This window comes from Salmo trutta, unplaced genomic scaffold, assembly GCF_901001165.1.
Source record: "Salmo trutta unplaced genomic scaffold, fSalTru1.1, whole genome shotgun sequence".
NCBI classification, from domain to species: Eukaryota; Metazoa; Chordata; class Actinopteri; order Salmoniformes; family Salmonidae; genus Salmo; species Salmo trutta.
This window is the reverse complement of record NW_021822962.1, coordinates 3,119,256-3,139,432: the sequence shown is the minus strand read 5'-3', so window position 1 is coordinate 3,139,432 and position 20,177 is coordinate 3,119,256. Positions and strand designations below refer to the sequence as shown.

The window sequence follows — 20,177 nt, the reverse complement described above, 5'->3', positions numbered from 1 at the left end:
CAGGGGTCAACCTCCATCACCTCTAAAGACTGGCTGGCTCAGATCTGTGGATGTTGACTGAACAGTTCACACTGGCTGGTTCAGATCTGTGGAGGTTGACTGAACAGTTCACACTGGCTGGTTCAGATCTGTGGAGGTTGACTGAACAGTTCACACTGGCTGGTTCAGGTCTGTTGATGTTGACTGAACAGTTCACACTGGCTGGTTCAGATCTGTGGATGTTGACTGAACAGTTCACACTGGCTGGTTCAGATCTGTGGATGTTGACTGAAAAGTTCACACTGGCTGGCTCAGATCTGTGGAAGTTGACTGAACAGTTCACACTGGCTGGCTCAGACCTATGGATGTTGACTGAACAGTTCACACTGGCTGGTTCAGATCTGTGGATGTTGACTGAACAGTTCACACTGGCTGGTTCAGGTCTGTGGATGTTGACTGAACAGTTCACACTGGCTGGTTCAGGTCTGTTGATGTTGACTGAACAGTTCACACTGGCTGGCTCAGATCTGTGGATGTTGACTGAACAGTTCACACTGGCTGGCTCAGATCTGTGGATGTTGACTGAACAGTTCACACTGGCTGGCTCAGCTCTGTGGATGTTGACTGAAGAGTTCACACTGGCTGGTTCAGATCTGTGGAGGTTGACTGAACAGTTCACACTGGCTGGTTCAGATCTGTGGATGTTGACTGAACAGTTCACACTGGCTGGTTCAGATCTGTGGATGTTGACTGAACAGTTCACACTGGCTGGTTCAGGTCTGTTGATGTTGACTGAACAGTTCACACTGGCTGGTTCAGATCTGTGGATGTTGACTGAACAGTTCACACTGGCTGGTTCAGATCTGTGGATGTTGACTGAACAGTTCACACTGGCTGGTTCAGGTCTGTGGATGTTGACTGAACAGTTCACACTGGCTGGTTCAGATCTGTGGAGGTTGACTGAACAGTTCACACTGGCTGGTTCAGGTCTGTTGATGTTGACTGATCAGTTCACACTGGCTGGTTCAGATCTGTGGATGTTGACTGAACAGTTCAGACTGGCTGGTTCAGATCTGTTGATGTTGACTGAACAGTTCACACTGGCTGGTTCAGGTCTGTGGATGTTGACTGAACAGTTCACACTGGCTGGTTCAGGTCTGTTGATGTTGACTGATCAGTTCACACTGGCTGGCTCAGATCTGTGGATGTTGACTGAACAGTTCAGACTGGCTGGTTCAGATCTGTGGATGTTGACTGAACAGTTCACACTGGCTGGTTCAGATCTGTGGATGTTGACTGAACAGTTCATACTGGCTGGTTCAGGTCTGTTGATGTTGACTGAACAGTTCACACTGGCTGGCTCAGATCTGTGGATGTTGACTGAAGAGTTCACACTGGCTGGTTCAGATCTGTTGATGTTGACTGAACAGTTCACACTGGCTGGTTCAGGTCTGTTGATGTTGACTGAACAGTTCACACTGGCTGGTTCAGATCTGTGGATGTTGACTGAACAGTTCACACTGGCTGGCTCAGACCTGTGGATGTTGACTGAACAGTTCACACTGGCTGGTTCAGGTTTGTGGATGTTGACTGAAAAGTTCACACTGGCTGGCTCAGATCTGTGGATGTTGACTGAACAGTTCACACTGGCTGGCTCAGACCTGTGGATGTTGACTGAACAGTTCACACTGGCTGGTTCAGATCTGTGGATGTTGACTGAACAGTTCACACTGGCTGGTTCAGGTCTGTGGATGTTGACTGAACAGTTCACACTGGCTGGTTCAGGTCTGTTGATGTTGACTGAACATTCACACTGGCTGGCTCAGATCTGTGGATGTTGACTGAACAGTTCACACTGGCTGGCTCAGATCTGTGGATGTTGACTGAACAGTTCACACTGGCTGGCTCAGATCTGTGGATGTTGACTGAAGAGTTCACACTGGCTGGTTCAGATCTGTGGATGTTGACTGAACAGTTCACACTGGCTGGTTCAGATCTGTGGATGTTGACTGAACAGTTCACACTGGCTGGTTCAGATCTGTTGATGTTGACTGAGCAGTTCACACTGGCTGGCTCAGATCTCTGGATGTTGACTGAAGAGTTCACACTGGCTGGTTCAGATCTGTGGATGTTGACTGAACAGTTCACACTGGCTGGTTCAGATCTGTTGATGTTGACTGAACAGTTCACACTGGCTGGCTCAGATCTGTGGATGTTGACTGAACAGTTCACACTGGCTGGTTCAGATCTGTGGATGTTGACTGAACAGTTCACACTGGCTGGTTCAGATCTGTTGATGTTGACTGAACAGTTCACACTGGCTGGTTCAGGTCTGTGGATGTTGACTGAACAGTTCACACTGGCTGGTTCAGGTCTGTGGATGTTGACTGAACAGTTCACACTGGCTGGTTCAGATCTGTGGATGTTGACTGAACAGTTCAGACTGGCTGGTTCAGGTCTGTTGATGTTGACTGAACAGTTCACACTGGCTGGTTCAGGTCTGTGGATGTTGACTGAACAGTTCACACTGGCTGGTTCAGATCTGTGGATGTTGACTGAACAGTTCAGACTGGCTGGTTCAGGTCTGTTGATGTTGACTGAACAGTTCACACTGGCTGGCTCAGATCTGTGGATGTCGACTGAACAGTTCAGGCTGGCTGGTTCAGATCTGTGGATGTTGACGGGAAGGGACGTGGATGGGTAGATGGGTGGGTGTATAACAAGAACGTCCAACAACCCAAAGGTTGCGTGTTAGAATCTCATCATGGACAACTTTAGCTAATTTGCTTACTACTTACTTATTTTTATCTACTTTGCAACTACTTTGCATTTTAGCTAGCCCTAACCCTTACCCTAACCTTAACCCTAACCTTAACCCCTAATTCCTAGCCTAGCTAACGTTAGTCACCTAGATAACGTTAGCGTTAGCCACTTAGCCAATTCATAACATATCATATACGAAATGGATGATGGACATCCACAAATGAATGCAAACAAAACGTAACATATCATGCTAAATGATGGGCGGCAGGTAGCCTAGTGGGCGAGAGCATTGGGCCAGTAACCGAAAGGTTGCTAGATTGAATCCCCGAGTAGACAAGGTAAACATCTGACGTTCTGCCCCTGAACAAGGCAGTTAACCCACTGTTCCAAGGCCGTCATTGTAAATAAGAATTTGTTCTTAACTGACTTGCTTAGTTAAATTTAGGTTAAATAAAACAATTTAAAAATGAATGGAGACAGATGTACATTTACTATGTTACTGCTACTCCTCAGTCCAGGTTGATTTATACAGTCATAATTGTATTTAGAATGGGTGGGTAGCGTAGTATAGTGTAGTATTGTGTAGTTTAGAGTAGTATAGTGTGGCATAGTGTAGTATAGCATAGTATAGTGTAGTATAGTGTGGTATAGTGTAGTATAGTATAGTGTAGTATAGTGTGGTATAAAGGTGTAGGTGTAGCTTTGAGAAACTAACTTTCATCACAACACCACAGCCACTGCTAGCTAGTCAACTTTACCAACTAGCAGTACTGTAGAAACTAAATACATTACAACGGAACGATTTGATTAGTGTAACGTTAGCTAGCTACATAGTTGTCTTTGTATCAAAGATAAAGGTAAACGCAGCCACTGCTAGCTAGCCAACGCTACCAGCTAGCAGTACTGTATCATTTTTAGTCAATAAGATTTTTGCAACGTAAGCTTTCGAGTTGTGTAGTCCACTTGTGTAGCTAGCAGGACTGACTTTGTGTTAGCTAGCCAACGTTTAATTACTTCTGTGTTATGAAAGGAACTAGACACGGACACAAATTATCCATTGGTAGTTTGTTGTAACCAAGTATTGGTGCTAAACGTGTGTTATTGGATGCTAGCATGCTAGTTAGCTACGGCGTCATAGGATACGGTGCACTGGGTGGATTTCACGGAAGAATACTGTACCAAGTTATCTAGCTGAATAAACTAAGTTTGAGCCTATTCCTGGAAACATTGAACCACTGTAGTTTACAGCAATTATAATTTCTAAGTGGAAGTTGGAATAGTTATATTTGAGTGTTTCAGTGAATGGTTAGTGAGGGAGGCCCTGCTCTCTCGCTTCCCCAGTTGTTTAGTTAATTTTCATTCCAATCTCCTTTGCATTAGCGTAGCCTCTCCTGTAGTATCCTGTCAACTATGTGTCTGTCTATCCCTGTTCTCTACTCTCTGCACAGGCCACACAAACGCTTCACATCGCATGGCCGCTGCCACTCTAACCTGGTGGTCCCAGCGCGCACGACCCACGTGGAGTTCCAGGTCTCCGGCAGCCTCTGGAACTGCCGGTCTGCGGCCAACAAGGCAGAGTTCATCTCAGCCTATGCTACCCTCCAGTCCCTTGACTTCTTGGTGCTGACGGAAACATGGATTACCACAGAAAACACTGCTACTCCTACTGCTCTCTCCTTGTCTGACCACGTGTTCTCGCATACCCCGAGAGCATATGGTCAGCGGGGTGGTGGGACTGGAATCCTCATCTCTCCCAAGTGGACATTCTCTCTTTCTCCCCTGACCCATCTGTCTATCTCCTCCTTTGAATTCCATGCTGTCACAGTCTCTAGCCCATTCAAGCTTAACATCCTTATCATTTATCGCCCTCCAGGTTCCCTTGGAGAGTTCATCAATGAGCTTGACGCCATGATAAGTTCCTTTCCTGAGGATGGCACACCCCTCACAATTCTGGGTGACTTTAACCTCCCTACGTCTACCTTTGACTCATTTCTCTCTGCCTCCTTCTTTCCACTCCTCTCCTCTTTTGGCCTCACCCTCTCACCGTCCCCCCTACTCACAAGGCAGGCAATACGCTTGACCTCATCTTTACTAGATGCTGTTCTTCTACTAATCTCACTGCAACTCCCCTCCAAGTCTCCGAGCACTACCTTGTATCCTTTTCCCTCTCGCTCTCCTCCAACACTACTCACTCTGCCCCTACTCAGATGGTACTGCGCCGTCGCAACCTTCGCTCTCTCTCTCCTGCTACTCTCTCCTCTTCCATCCTATCATCTTTTCCCTCTGCTCAATCCTTCTCCAACCAATCTCCTGATTCTGCCTCCTCAACCCTCCTCTCCTCCCTTTCTGCATCCTTTGACTCTCTATGTCCCTTATCCTCCAGGCCGGCTCGGTCCTCCCCTCCTGCTCCATGGCTTGACGACTCATTGCGAGCTCACAGAACAGGGCTCCAGGCAGCCGAGCGGAAATGGAGGAAAACTAGCCTCCCTGCGGACCTGGCATCTTTTCACTCCCTCCTCTCCACATTTTCTTCCTCTGTTTCTGCTGCTAAAGCCACTTTCTACCACTCTAAATTCCAAGCATCTGCCTCTAACCCTAGGAAGCTGTTTGCCGCCTTCTCCTCCCTCCTGAATCCTCCTCCCCCTCCCCCCTCCTCCCTCTCTGCGGATGACTTTGTCAACCATTTTGAAAAGAAGGTTGACGACATCCGATCCTCGTTTGTTAAGTCAAACGACACTGCTGGTCCTGCTCACATTGCCCTACCCTATGCTTTGACCTCTTTCTCCCCTCTCGCTCCAGATGAAATCTTACGACTTGTGACGGCCGGCCGCCCAACAACCTGCCCGCTTGACCCTATCCCCTCCTCTCTTCTCCAGACCATTTCCGGTGACCTTCTCCCTTACCTCACCTCGCTCATCAACTCATCCTTGACCGCTGGCTACGTCCCTTCCGTCTTCAAGAGAGCAAGAGTTGCACCCCTTCTCAAAAAACCTACACTCGATCCCTCCGATGTCAACAACTACAGACCAGTATCCCTTCTTTCTTTCCTCTCCAAAACTCTTGAGCGTGCCGTCATTGGCCAGCTCTCTTGCTATCTCTCTCAGAATGACCTTCTTGATCCAAATCAGTCAGGTTTCAAGACAGGTCATTCAACTGAGACTGCTCTTCTCTGTGTCACGGAGGCTCTCCGCACTGCTAAAGCTAACTCTCTCTCTGCTCACCATCCTTCTAGACCTATCTGCTGCCTTTGATACTGTCAACCATCAGATCCTCCTCTCCACCCTCTCCGAGTTGGGCATCTCCGGCGCAGCTCACTCTTGGATTGCGTCCTACCTGACAGGTCGCTCCTACCAGGTGGCGTGGTGAGAATCCATCTCCGCACCACGTGCTCTCACCACTGGTATCCCCCAGGGCTCAGTTCTAGGCCCTCTCCTATTCTCGCTATACACCAAGTCACTTGGCTCTGTCATATCCTCACATGGTCTCTCCTATCATTGCTATGCAGTCGACACACAATTAATCTTCTCCTTTCCCCCTTCTGATAACCAGGTGGCGAATCGCATTTCTGCATGTCTGGCAGACATATCAGTGTGGATGTCGGATCACCACCTCAAGCTGAACCTCGGCAAGACGGAGCTGCTCTTCCTCCCGGGGAAGGACTGCCCGTTCCATGATCTCACCATTACGGTTGACAACTCCATTGTGTCCTCCTCCCAGAGTGCTAAGAGCCTTGGCGTGACCCTGGACAACACCCTGTCGTTCTCCGCTAACATCAAGGCGGTGACCCGATCCTGTAGGTTCATGCTCTACAACATTCGCAGAGTACGACCCTGCCTCACACAGGAAGCGGCGCAGGTCCTAATCCAAGGCACTTGTCATCTCCCGTTTGGATTACTGCAACTCGCTGTCGGCGGGGCTCCCTGCCTGTGCCATTAAACCCCTACAACTCATCCAGAACGCCGCAGCCCGTCTGGTGTTCAACCTTCCCAAGTTCTCTCACGTCACCCCGCTCCTCTGCTCTCTCCACTGGCTTCCAGTTGAAGCTCGCATCTGCTACAAGACCATGGCGCTTGCCTACGGAGCTGTGAGGGGAACGGCACCTCCGTACCTTCAGGCTCTGATCAGGCCCTACACCCAAACAAGGGCACTGCGTTCATCCACCTCTGGCCTGCTCGCCTCCCTACCTCTGCGGAAGCACAGTTCCCGCTCAGCCCAGTCAAAACTGTTCGCTGCTCTGGCACCCCAATGGTGGAACAAGCTCCCTCATGACGCCTGGACAGCGGAGTCAATCACCACCTTCCGGAGACACCTGAATCCCCACCTCTTTAAGGAATACCTGGGATAGGATAAAGTAATCCTTCTAACCCCCCCCCCCCCGACCCTCCCCCCCAAAAATATATAGATGTACTATTGTAAAGTGGTTGTTCCACTGGATATCATAAGGTGAATGCACCAGTTTGTAAGTCGCTCTGGATAAGAGCGTCTGCTAAATGAGGTAAATGTAAATGTAAATGTATAGTATAGCATAGCATGGTACAGTGTAGTATAGTGTAGTATAGAGTAGTATAGAAGTATAGTATAGTATAGCATAGTATAGTGCGGTATAGAGTAGTATAGAAGTATGGTGTAGTATAGTGTAGTGTAGTGTGGTATAGTGTAGTATAGTATATTGTAGTATAGCATAGTATAGTGTGGTATAGAGTGGTATAGTGTGGTATAGAGTAGTATAGTGTGGTGTAGTATAGTGTAGTATAACATAGCATAGTATAGTGTAGTATAGTGTAGTGTAGTATAGAGTAGTATAGAAGTATAATGTTCCCTTGTGCTGCTATTTACATTGCTATCATTATGAAACGATAACATCATTCTGATTTCAAAGTGCAGTACAACATAAATGAGTAATAATCATGAAGTGAATGAAGCTGTCCCCTGGGCTGGTACAGTATGTTGTAATGAGGGTGTGCATACATTCATGTAAACAGGCTACTTACTGTGCATTGCATTTGCATGGGTTTACTGGCAGAGTGTAGTTTCCAAAAAATGAATTTAGATTGTTTCCTGTTCCTAGATGTCCTGCTGGGGTTCTATTTCCCCAGAAATTACACTCTGGTGTTATGATTGTTATTATCATACAAATAGCCTTTATTACATATGACTGACTGATTCACACAGGTTAGCAGAGGGTAGTGAGCTTCTAGTTTCAGTTTCCCTTTCAGATTCTGCATACAAAGCTGTTTATAATACTCAATCAGAGTTTCGTAATGGAAGCTTGTTGTGGTCTTGTAACTAGGATTCTGTCATCATAAACAAACAGTTGGAGAGAGAAAGAAGGAATAAAGAGAGAGAAAGAGAGAGAGCGAAAGGAGAGAGAGAGGAGGAGAGGGAGGGAGAACGAATAAAGAGAGAGAAAGAGAGAGAGCGAAAGGAGAGAGAGAGGAGGAGAGGGAGGGAGAACGAATAAGGAGAGAGTAAGCAAGTGAAAGAGACAGAGAGAGAGAAGAATAGAGAACGAGAGCATGACAGAATGATAAACAGAGAGAGAGAGAGCGAGAGAGAGATCAAAGACTACTGTATAGTCAGGCCCCGTAACCACAATGAGGTTGGAGGGCCTCCCCTCCCCTCGGCGCGCCCTTCCTCTCCTTCCTGTTCTCCTCTGTTCAGTGGATTTGAGAATAAACTCAATTCCTGTTAAATTATAGATTACAGACCGGCTCTGGCTATAGTTACAGTGTGGCTGTGCTGACTGACTGCCTGCCTAGCTGTGTGTGTGTGTGTGTGTGTGTGTGTGTGTGTGTGTGTGTGTGTGTGTGTGTGTGTGTGTGTGTGTGTGTGTGTGTGTGTGTGTGTGTGTGTGTGTGTGTGTGTGTGTGTGTGTGTGTGTGTGTGTGTGTGTGTGTGTGTGTGTAACCAGTTCTGAGACTCACACAGCTGTTTCACCTCTCAACCTCATTAATTGTAAAGCAACATCAAACACTCTCGACAACCCTTCACAGAGCTGGAACAGGGGATATAGTTAGACTAAATGAATATGGAAACATCTCTTCTCTCACATTCAGTACAATATGGTTTCTGTTGGTCCTGTTGCAGTTTGTAGTCTTACCTTGTGCAAAAATTCTTTATGGGGCATGGCTCTCTGAGACTGTATTCATCATCTGGTGTAGCCTATACAGTACCTGTGCTGTGATATGGGGAACTCTGTGGTGTGACATGCAGAACTCTGTGGTGTGACATGGAGAACACTGAGGTGTGATATGGAGAACACTGTGGTGTGATATGGAGAACACTGTGGTGTGATATGGAGAACTCTGAGGTGTGATATGGAGAACACTGAGGTGTGATATGGGGAACTCTGTGGTGTGACATGCAGAACTCTGTGGTGTGATATGGAGAACACTGTGGTGTGATATGGAGAACTCTGAGGTGTGATATGGAGAACTCTGTGGTGTGATATGGAGAACTCTGTGGTGTGATATGGAGAACTCTGTGGTGTGATATGGAGAACACTGAGGTGTGATATGGAGAACTCTGAGGTGTGATATGGAGAACACTGTGGTGTGATATGGAGAACTCTGGTGTGATATGGAGAACACTGTGGTGTGACAGGGAGAACTCTGAGGTGTGATATGGAGAACTTATTTAGCCCTGTTCCATTATACCAGTCTGTCTATGCAACACTGTTCTGCACATACTGTGCTGTATGACTGTAGGAGGGGAAAATGTATTCCTTTCCTTCATATTTCCAGATTTTAGAACATTGCATGACCATGCTTCTGGTCTTCAGCTTGTGTTAGAACTCTTCAGGTAGCTCTCATAGACAACCAAGAATACAAACACACACCAGTCAACAAAACAGATCATGTTTACTACAGAATACATATTTTAATCCATGAAATGAAGCTCCACCTTGAGGTGTCTCATCTGCAAAGAGGAAGACATGTTTTACTTATGAGATTGCAGAAATGGCCAATGATTATCAACACAAGCAACACATAATTATATCCTCTGACACTACAGGACAGGACACGACTGTGTGCCAAATGGCTGCCTATTCCTCACATAGTGCACTACCTTTGACCAGAGCCCTATTCTACAGTACATCCACTGACCAGCAGAGAGCACTGAGGCCCACCGATGTCTTCCTCTAGCAGTTCACTCCTGACCAGCAGCAGGGAAGTTGGTCTCCTCACCACTCTCCTCTACCTGCTCATTCTCTCCCTGGCTCTCCTCCTCCTTCTCCTCCTCCTCTCCCTCCTCCTGTTGCTCTTGTTCCAGGTCGTAAAGCATTACAGGAATGTAGGTGATGCCCAGAGGGGCAGTGGGCGGGACTATCAAGCAAGGGGAGGAGTCTCTCTCTTTCTCTTCCTGGTCTGTGTCTGGTTCCTCCTTGTCCGAGGACAGGATGGCCTGTTCCATGTTCCATGACTGAACAGATATTGAACCTGTGCAGTCAATGTTTGCAGTAATTTCTTGGTCCACTACTTCTATGGCTGATCTTCTTGTATCAGACCAACTATGGCCATCTGTTTCAGAGTCTCTCTTGTCAACAATGTTGTGCAGGTCCTCAATAAACTCTGGATTTTCATTGTCTGATCGCAGTCTTCCATTAAAGATGATTGGGCCGTCGTACACATCAAGGGAGGCACAGCACAGAAAACAATAGCAGAACCACCACTTGGCGGATCCTTTGCGTGGTCCTCCTTCCATGGTCAAATGTCAAATAACAGAATTAGAAAGAGTAGAACGGCCCTCCCCATTCAAATGAATACGCCATTATTGGTGGACTGGCAGCCATTATTGGTGGACTGGCAGCCATTGTGAGTGTTATCAGGAGCACAGCAAGAAGCAATAGCAGGTGTTCCACTCAATCTATGCTGTGATTTGTTGTGTCAACTCAACTGACACTTCAAAAAAATACATTCTATGAGCCACATCAGTTACTTTGTATCATTTGAATGAACATTCTATATTACCATGGAAACCAGCATCAGCTGATAGAACATTCCAAATGACAATGGAAATGTCCTATCGATGTTAATTCCATGAATTGTCCGTTGTGTGTTCTTAGTTCTGGGCAGAGCCATAGTCCAACGTTCTTCCTATTGACCTCCATTGTAAAATAGATTTTTTTGGTAATACAGAAATAAAAAAACATGCTGAAAAGCTGCTGTGTTGTTCAATGTACGTGTAGCCAGGTCAAAAACCTCAACCTACGGTTCGCAATGCTCACTCTGTAGGGAAACAGAGCCTGCAAGAAGAGCCCTGTGGCTTCAGGCTATTCGGTGTGGGAGAGTGGGATGTGTGGGGACCTGGTGTCCAAGTAGACCACACATAGCCGTGTGTGGGAAACATTTCATCACTGGTAAGTCATTTAACTTGTTTAGTACAGTCCGTTTGTAACTCCACTCACTACTTGTAGCTGTATGCTGTAGTCAGTTTGTTTGTGTTGTTGGTCTTGGCTAGCTTATTAATGTTCCAGTAGGTAGCTAGCTAGCACTCACTCGCTCAAGTGGCTGCTAGCATAGTCATGAAAAGGGACATGACGGAAGCACAATATGAAGTGTTTCTAAGTAGTGAGAATTCTAGGGAGCAGGCAATGTTGAAAAGTCATCTTTAGACATGTTATACTTCTCTTAAATGTAGTTTTGTAATTGAATAAAACAAACAGACAACAATTTGGCATCATGTGTATCCAAGTCGGTACTGTGTTGTGGTGTTCTGAAAACGATCAGAAATATACAGCACAAGGAAGTGTAAATGATCACTTAGCAATGGCTATGCAGGAGAAAGTGGGGCTCTCTGAACGTTCAGAAAGAAAACATTGGCCCAACTTTCTAAATACATGCCTCTGGTTCTGACTGTAGATGTAGGGTGACGTCTGTGACCTTTCTAAATACATGCCTCTGGTTCTGACTGTAGATGTAGGGTGACGCCTGTGACCTTTCTAAATACATGCCTCTGGTTCTGACTGTAGATGTAGGGGGAAGTCTGTGACCTTTCTAAATACATGCCTCTGGTTCTGACTGTAGATGTAGGGTGACGTCTGTGACCTTTCTAAATACATGCCTCTGGTTCTGACTGTAGATGTAGGGTGAAGTCTGTGACCTTTCTAAATACATGTCTCTGGTTCTGACTGTAGATGTAGGGTGACGTCTGTGACCTTTCTAAATACATGCCTCTGGTTCTGACTGTAGATGTAGGGTGAAGTCTGTGACCTTTCTAAATACATGTCTCTGGTTCTGACTGTAGATGTAGGGTGAAGTCTGTGACCTTTCTAAATACATGTCTCTGGTTCTGACTGTAGATGTAGGGTGAAGTCTGTGACCTTTCTAAATACATGCCTCTGGTTCTGACTGTAGATGTAGGGTGACGTCTGTGACCTTTCTAAATACATTCCTCTGGTTCTGACTGTAGATGTAGGGTGAAGTCTGTGACCTTTCTAAATACATGTCTCTGGTTCTGACTGTAGATGTAGGGTGAAGTCTGTGACCTTTCTAAATACATGTCTCTGGTTCTGACTGTAGATGTAGGGTGAAGTCTGTGACCTTTCTAAATACATGTCTCTGGTTCTGACTGTAGATGTAGGGTGAAGTCTGTGACCTTTTAGACATCTATCCAACATATTACCCTAACACATGATACATTTCTAAAATCCTCAAGATGTTTCCTAATCACACACAAAAAAACAAATGTTGATATATTCATAGGAGGCATGACACACACATTTGTGTACACTGAGTCCAAATCCTATTTTCAGTTTGCATTTGGTAGATTGGGACAGCAGGTTAGATGAACTGGGACACCATTATTAGTCTGAATTACACCCCAATAACAATTCAACTACATTTTGATACATTGATTCTTGTGGTATTTTGTAATTGTATTTTGTAAGTTTTGCCCATCCCTCCTTCCTGTTTAAAGCTTGCTCCATCCCCCTCTAATATGTCATACCAATGACATGATTTTGATCATGTGGTTTCTCTGTAAAGGCTTAGTAGTTCTGATTTTCTCCTTTCAGACCAAGAAATAAACGAGTAAGGATTAAGCAGTCCCAGTTTATCTAACCTGTCAGGATTAACGAGTCAGGATGAAGCTGTCCCAGTTTATCTAACCTGTCAGGATTAACGAGTCAGGATGAAGCTGTCCCAGTTTATCTAACCTGTCAGGATTAACGAGTCAGGATGAAGCTGTCCCAGTTTATATGATGTCCCACTCTTTCTGAATTCACCCTACAGTAAGATTCTTGTGGATTTTGTCTATTTAATAATACCCTGATATTCTGTAACTGTGTAGTATCATTGGGATCATTGTTTATGCCCTACTGCATAAAATAACCCTAACCCTAACGCATTAAATAAATAACATACTTCACAAACCACACAAAGAAATCTTTTGGCATGCCAGTGCTTTTTAATAATTTACAAAACCACCTGAGGAAGACAGACATCAATTCTATTGAACCTTTCCATTGCACAGATTCTCTCAATCTTTCATTTAAGTATTAGTGCAGAATGTAGAAACGGTGAGCAAAATGCTAATTGTGTATCCCCATACAATAAATATAGAGCCTAATATATATATATATATATAAATATATATATATATATTTATTTAACCTTTATTTAACTATAATATATGAAAATATTGGACGTTTGAATTCTGATACGGAGTTGCTATCTAAAATAGGAAACTAAATATGTACGTATAGTAACACTTTCAATAGTGCACCGCCACCAGTGCATCTCTCCCTACTCTCATCAGTGAATACAACTCCTCTGGAGTAAGAGGGTTTCAGGAACATCAAAAAGAAATGATCAACACAATGTCCAGTGTCAACAACAGAACGACCATGTCAAACATATCAGCATGCTGTCCAATTTGGATTGTAGAAACCTCAGCATACTTCTCCTCTACAGATACATTTGGATTGTAGAAACCTCAGCATACTTATCCTCTACAGATACATTTGGATTGTAGGAACCTCAGCATACTTCTCCTCTACAGATACATTTGGATTGTAGAAACCTCAGCATACTTCTCCTCTACAGATACATTTGGATTGTAGGAACCTCAGCATACTTCTCCTCCACAGATACATTTGGATTGTAGAAACCTCAGCATACTTCAACTCTACAGATACATTTGGATTGTAGGAACCTCAGCATACTTCTCCTCTACAGATACATTTGGATTGTAGAAACCTCAGCATACTTCTCCTCCACAGATACATTTGGATTGTAGAAACCTCAGCATACTTCACCTCTACAGATACATTTGGATTGTAGAAACCTCAGCATACTTCTCCTCTACAGATACATTTGGATTGTAGAAACCTCAGCATACTTCAACTCTACAGATACATTTGGATTGTAGGAACCTCAGCATACTTCACCTCTACAGATACATTTGGATTGTAGAAACCTCAGCATACTTCTCCTCTACAGATACATTTGGATTGTAGGAACCTCAGCATACTTCTCCTCCACAGATACATTTGGATTGTAGAAACCTCAGCATACTTCAACTCTACAGATACATTTGGATTGTAGGAACCTCAGCATACTTCTCCTCTACAGATACATTTGGATTGTAGAAACCTCAGCATACTTCTCCTCCACAGATACATTTGGATTGTAGAAACCTCAGCATACTTCACCTCTACAGATACATTTGGATTGTAGAAACCTCAGCATACTTCTCCTCTACAGATACATTTGGATTGTAGAAACCTCAGCATACTTCAACTCTACAGATACATTTGGATTGTAGGAACCTCAGCATACTTCACCTCTACAGATACATTTGGATTGTAGAAACCTCAGCATACTTCAACTCTACAGATACATTTGGATTGTAGAAACCTCAGCATACTTCACCTCTACAGATACATTTGGATTGTAGGAACCTCAGCATACTTCTCCTCTACAGATACATTTGGATTGTAGAAACCTCAGCATACTTCTCCTCTACAGATACATTTGGATTGTAGGAACCTCAGCATACTTCAACTCTGCAGATACATTTGGATTGTAGGAACCTCAGCATACTTCACCTCTACAGATACATTTGGATTGTAGAAACCTCAGCATACTTCACCTCTACAGATACATTTGGATTGTAGAAACCTCAGCATACTTCTCCTCTACAGATACATTTGGATTGTAGAAACCTCAGCATACTTCACCTCTACAGATACATTTGGATTGTAGAAACCTCAGCATACTTATCCTCTACAGATACATTTGGATTGTAGAAACCTCAGCATACTTCACCTCTACAGATACATTTGGATTGTAGAAACCTCAGCATACTTCAACTCTACAGATACATTTGGATTGTAGAAACCTCAGCATACTTCTCCACTACAGATACATTTGGATTGTAGGAACCTCAGCATACTTCACCTCTACAGATACATTTGGATTGTAGGAACCTCAGCATACTTCACCTCTACAGATACATTTCACAAATAAATGCATACACATATAGTGTACACACCCAGTATTGATATCATGCATGTACACATTGAACAGAGCAAATGTTCAGCCACAGGCTGAGTACACTAACATGTACAATAAACGCATGCAACCAAAAGGTTGGTCATAGGCTACATCACAAATGGTGCTCTATTCCCTATATAGTGCACTAGTTTAGACCAGCTCAAAAGTCCCACACTATACTTTGTATAGGGTGCCATTTGCGACACAGGCATAGAACGTCAGCTACTCAAGTAGCTGACATAAACATTCAGGAACAAGATCATGCTCCGATCTACATTCATTAAGGAAAACGATAGGATAGATAGAGGGAGACAGAAATAAGGAGGGTGGGGGTAGATACAGAGAGAAATACAGAGAGGAAAAGAGAGAGAGGGCAGGGGGTAGATACAGAGAGAGATACAGAGAGGGAAAGAGAGAGAGGGTGGGGGGTAGATACACAGAGAGAAACAGAGAGGGAAAGAGAGAGAGGGTGGGGGGGTAGATACAGAGAGAAATACAGAGAGGAAAAGAGAGAGAGGGCAGGGGGTAGATACAGAGAGAGATACAGAGGGAAAGAGAGAGAGAAAGAGAGAGAGGGTGGGGGGTAGATACAGAGAGAGAAACAGAGAGGGAAAGAGAGAGAGAAAGAGAGAGAGGGTGGGGGGTAGATACAGAGAGGGAAAGAGAGAGAGGGCAGGGGGTAGATACAGAGAGGGAAAGAGAGAGAGGGCAGGGGGTAGATACAGAGGGAGATACAGAGGGAAAGAGAGAGAGGGCGGGGGTAGATACAGAGGGAGATACAGAGAGGGAAAGAGAGAGAGGGTGGGGGGTAGATACAGAGAGGGAAAGAGAGAGAGGGCAGGGGGTAGATACAGAGAGAGATACAGAGGGAAAGAGAGAGAGGGCAGGGGGTAGATACAGAGAGAGATACAGAGAGGGAAAAGAGAGAGAGGGCAAGGGGGGTAGATACAGAGGGAGATACAGAGAGGGAAAGAGAGAGAGGGCGGGGGGTAGATACAGAGAGAGATACAGAGAGGGAAAGAGAGAGAAGGTGGGGGTAGATACAGAGAGAGATACAGAGAGGGAAAGAGAGAGGGGCAGGGGGTAGATACAGAGAGAGATACAGAGAGGTAAAGAGAGAGAGGGCGGGGGTAGATACAGAGAGAGATACAGAGAGGGAAAGAGAGAGAGGGCAGGGGGTAGATACAGAGAGAGATACAGAGAGGAAAAGAGAGAGAGGGTGGGGGGTAGATACAGAGAGAGATACAGAGAGGGAAAGAGAGCGAGAAAGAGAGAGAGGGCGGGGGGTAGATACAGAGAGAGATACAGAGAGGGAAAGAGAGAGAGGGGTGGGGGTAGATACAGAGGGAGATACAGAGAGGAAAAGAGAGCGAGGGTGGGGGTAGATACAGAGAGAGATACAGAGAGGGAAAGAGAGAGAGGGGGGGGGGGTAGATACAGAGAGAGATACAGAGAGGGAAAGAGAGAGAGGGTGGGGGGGGGTAGATACAGAGAGAGATACAGAGAGAGAAAGAGAGCGAGAGAAGAGAGAGAGAGAGTGGGGGTAGATACAGAGAGAGATACAGAGAGAGAAAGAGAGCGAGGGTGGGGGTAGATACAGAGAGAGATACAGAGAGGGAAAGAGAGAGAGGGTGGGGGGGTAGATACAGAGAGAGATACAGAGAGGGAAAGAGAGAGAGGGTGGGGGGGGGTAGATACAGAGAGAGATACAGAGAGGGAAAGAGAGAGAGGGTGGGGGGTAGATACAGAGGGAGATACAGAGAGGGAAAGAGAGAGAGGGTGGGGGGGGTAGATACAGAGAGAGATACAGAGAGGGAAGAGAGAGAGAGGGTGGGGGGTAGATACAGAGAGAGATACAGAGAGGGAAAGAGAGAGAGAAAGAGAGAGAGGGTGGGGGGTAGATACAGAGGGAGATACAGAGAGAGATACAGAGAGGGAAAGAGAGAGAGGGTGGGGGTAGATACAGAGAGAGATACAGAGAGGGAAAGAGAGAGAGGGTGGGGGTAGATACAGAGAGAGATACAGAGAGAAATACAGAGAGGGAAGAGAGAGAGGGTGGGGGTAGATACAGAGAGAGATACAGAGAGGAAAGAGAGAGAGGGTGGGGGTAGATACAGAGGGAGATACAGAGAGGGAAAGAGAGAGAGGGTGGGGGGTAGATACAGAGAGAGATACAGAGAGAGAAAGAGAGCGAGAAAGAGAGAGAGGGCAGGGGGTAGATACAGAGAGAGATACAGAGAGGGAAAGAGAGAGAGGGCGGGGTAGATACAGAGAGAGATACAGAGAGGGAAAGAGAGAGAGGGCAGGGGGTAGATACAGAGAGAGATACAGAGAGGGAAAGAGAGAGAGGGCAGGGGGTAGATACAGAGAGAGATACAGAGAGGGAAAGAGAGAGAGAAAGAGAGAGAGGGTGGGGGGTAGATACAGAGGGAGATACAGAGAGGGAAAGAGAGAGAGGGTGGGGGTAGATACAGAGAGAGATACAGAGAGAAATACAGAGAGGGAAAGAGAGAGAGGGTGGGGGGTAGATACAGAGAGAGATACAGAGAGGGAAAGAGAGAGAGGGTGGGGGGTAGATACAGAGAGAGATACAGAGAGGGAAAGAGAGAGAGAAAGAGAGAGAGGGCAGGGGGTAGATACAGAGGGAGATACAGAGCGAGAAAGAGAGAGAGGGCGGGGGTAGATACAGAGAGAGATACAGAGAGGGAAAGAGAGAGAGGGCGGGGGTAGATACAGAGGGAGATACAGAGAGGGAAAGAGAGAGAGGGCAGGGGGTAGATACAGAGGGAGATACAGAGAGGGAAAGAGAGCGAGAAAGAGAGATATCGCAGTGATTTCTTGTACATGAAGGCATAACACATTGGTTACTGGACATCTTTGGTTTCAAAGCCGGTCCATGGATGCTCAAGCTTTAACAAACAGTAGGTTTATCACGTGGACAGCATTACTACATTTCACAAGAGCAGTGCAACGCAGGTGTGAGCATCGATCTAACATGAATGGATGTTTCACACTCAATGTTCTTGTAATTACAATGTCATAAAGATCAACACGTAATCCACTGAAGTGTCCTACAAGGTGGAAACAAAGTGTAAAAAACAGACCTTTTCAATACCACAGCTAGATCAGGTTGAGGTACAGACACTACAGTACCACACAGCCTCCCCTCCTCCTCTCTCCCCCTCCCTATCTCCTAATTCCCCCTCCCTCTCTCCTCCCTCCTCCTCTCTCCCCCTCCCTCTCTCCTAATTCCCCCTCCCTCTCTCCTCCCTCCTTCTCTCTCCCCCTCCCATTTCTCCTAATTCCCCCTCTCTCTCTCCTAATTCCCCCCCCTCTCTCTCTTTCCCTTCTTCTCTCTCCCCCTCCCTATCTCCTAATTCCCCCTCCCTCTCTCCTAATTCCCCCTCCCTCTCTCCTCCCTCCTTCTCTCTCCCCCTCCCATTTCTCCGAATTCCCCCTCCCTCTCTCCTAATCCCCCCCCTCTCTCCCTCCTTCTCTCTCCCCCTCCCTATCTCCTAATCCCCCCTCCCTCTCTCCTCCCTCCTTCTCTCTCCCCTTCCCTCTCTCTTCAAACCTCAGCCCCCTGGCCCTGAGACAGCTGACCAGACCCTAAACTTCCATCTGACCCCAGATGACCACTAGACTCAGTAGTGAGAACTGACGTCTGATCAAATACTGAATTTGACCCAAACTCTGAATGACCACTAGACTCAGTAGTGAGAACTGACGTCTGATCAAACACTGAATTTGACCCAAACTCTAGTTGCGAGTTCTGACTGGAGTCTGGATTTTGATTGGTCTCTGGGTTGGGTCTTGACTCAGAGCCAGGACTCTGATTGGTCTCTGCGGTTCTGTGTGTGTGCTGCTGATAGGACGAGCCCAGCTCCTTCCACTTCATGCGGTTGGCTGCTATCCCATCAACCATAGGCTTCAGCTTCACGTTTAGCTTCATCAGAGCCTAGAGGGGAGACAGTGTGGGAGACTGACTTAGAAGGAGCTGTATCATAGACAGAAATAGGCTCATTTCATGCAGGATGACTGAAAAAAGGGATGAAATAAAGACATTTCAGAAGACATCATACTGTGAAAACATACAGGTCTGGACTAAACGAAAGTACTGTACATAGATTTTATTGTGTTGGATTTCTCCTTTAACTTGGAGTGTCAGTAACAAACAGACTAGATGGGTTTAGAACAGGTGAGTCTGTTACCTGGTAGAGGGGCTTACAGATCCCATCTATCCACTCCAACTGCAGGGCAGGCAGCTCGTCTTTACGATTACGGTCAAAGATGGCCTGAAGAGAGAGACGGAGGGGGACGGGGGGACGGGGGGACGGGGGGACGGGGGACGGGGTGGACGGGGGACGGGGGGACGGGGAGACGGGGAGACGGGGGGACGGGGGGACGGGGAACGGGGGACGGGGGGACGGGGGGGACGGGGGGACGGGGGACGGGGGGGTCGGGGGACGGGGAGACGGGGGGACGGGGGGACGGGGAGACGGGGGACGGGGGACGGGGGGACGGGGGACGGGGGGACGGGGGGACGGGGAACGGGGGATGGGGGATCAGGAAGAGAAACTGCTGTTACAGTATCATCCACCATGAAAGGCACTCCTAATCACTTAACTAACTTTAGTCATTTCATCCCAACAGTTGAATATCAAAAGAAAGAACTCCCTACATCAAGGCTAACTTTTGGGAACCCAGATGGTGTTAGAAAGATACTGAAGCTCAGCAGAAGGAAAGATAAAAGTCTACTTCCTAAATGCTGTGCAGACGAAAGGTGCATTAATGGAGTTTGGACTCAAGTGAATCAAGGTTGTAGTGGATGGAGCATTAATATCAAAGTTGATGATCTGACATTGAAGAGAAGTGTAGTGAAGGGAAGTTTATTTTGAAGGGAGGTGTAGTTGGAAGGGAAGTGTAGTAAAGGGAAGT

The 20,177-nt window shown here is 46.3% G+C and overlaps 1 protein-coding gene across 1 annotated transcript; it reads right to left on the bottom strand.

Moving 5' to 3' along the window:
• Positions 1 to 9,596: 9,596 nt before the first annotated feature.
• Positions 9,597 to 10,607, bottom strand: LOC115187785 (neurofilament medium polypeptide-like). Its single transcript, XM_029746818.1, has 2 exons — positions 9,849 to 10,607; positions 9,597 to 9,660 (listed from the first exon to the last, which is right to left on the bottom strand). Exon 1 carries the CDS (start codon positions 10,444 to 10,446, stop codon positions 9,892 to 9,894), a length of 555 nt encoding a protein of 184 aa, XP_029602678.1. The 5' UTR covers positions 10,447 to 10,607; the 3' UTR covers positions 9,597 to 9,660; positions 9,849 to 9,891.
• Positions 10,608 to 20,177: the final 9,570 nt, after the last annotated feature.

Coding starts and splice junctions, on each gene's coding strand:
- LOC115187785 (XM_029746818.1), bottom strand. CDS start 10,446: ATGGAAGGAGGACCACGCAAAGGATCCGCCAAGTGGTGGTTCTGCTAT.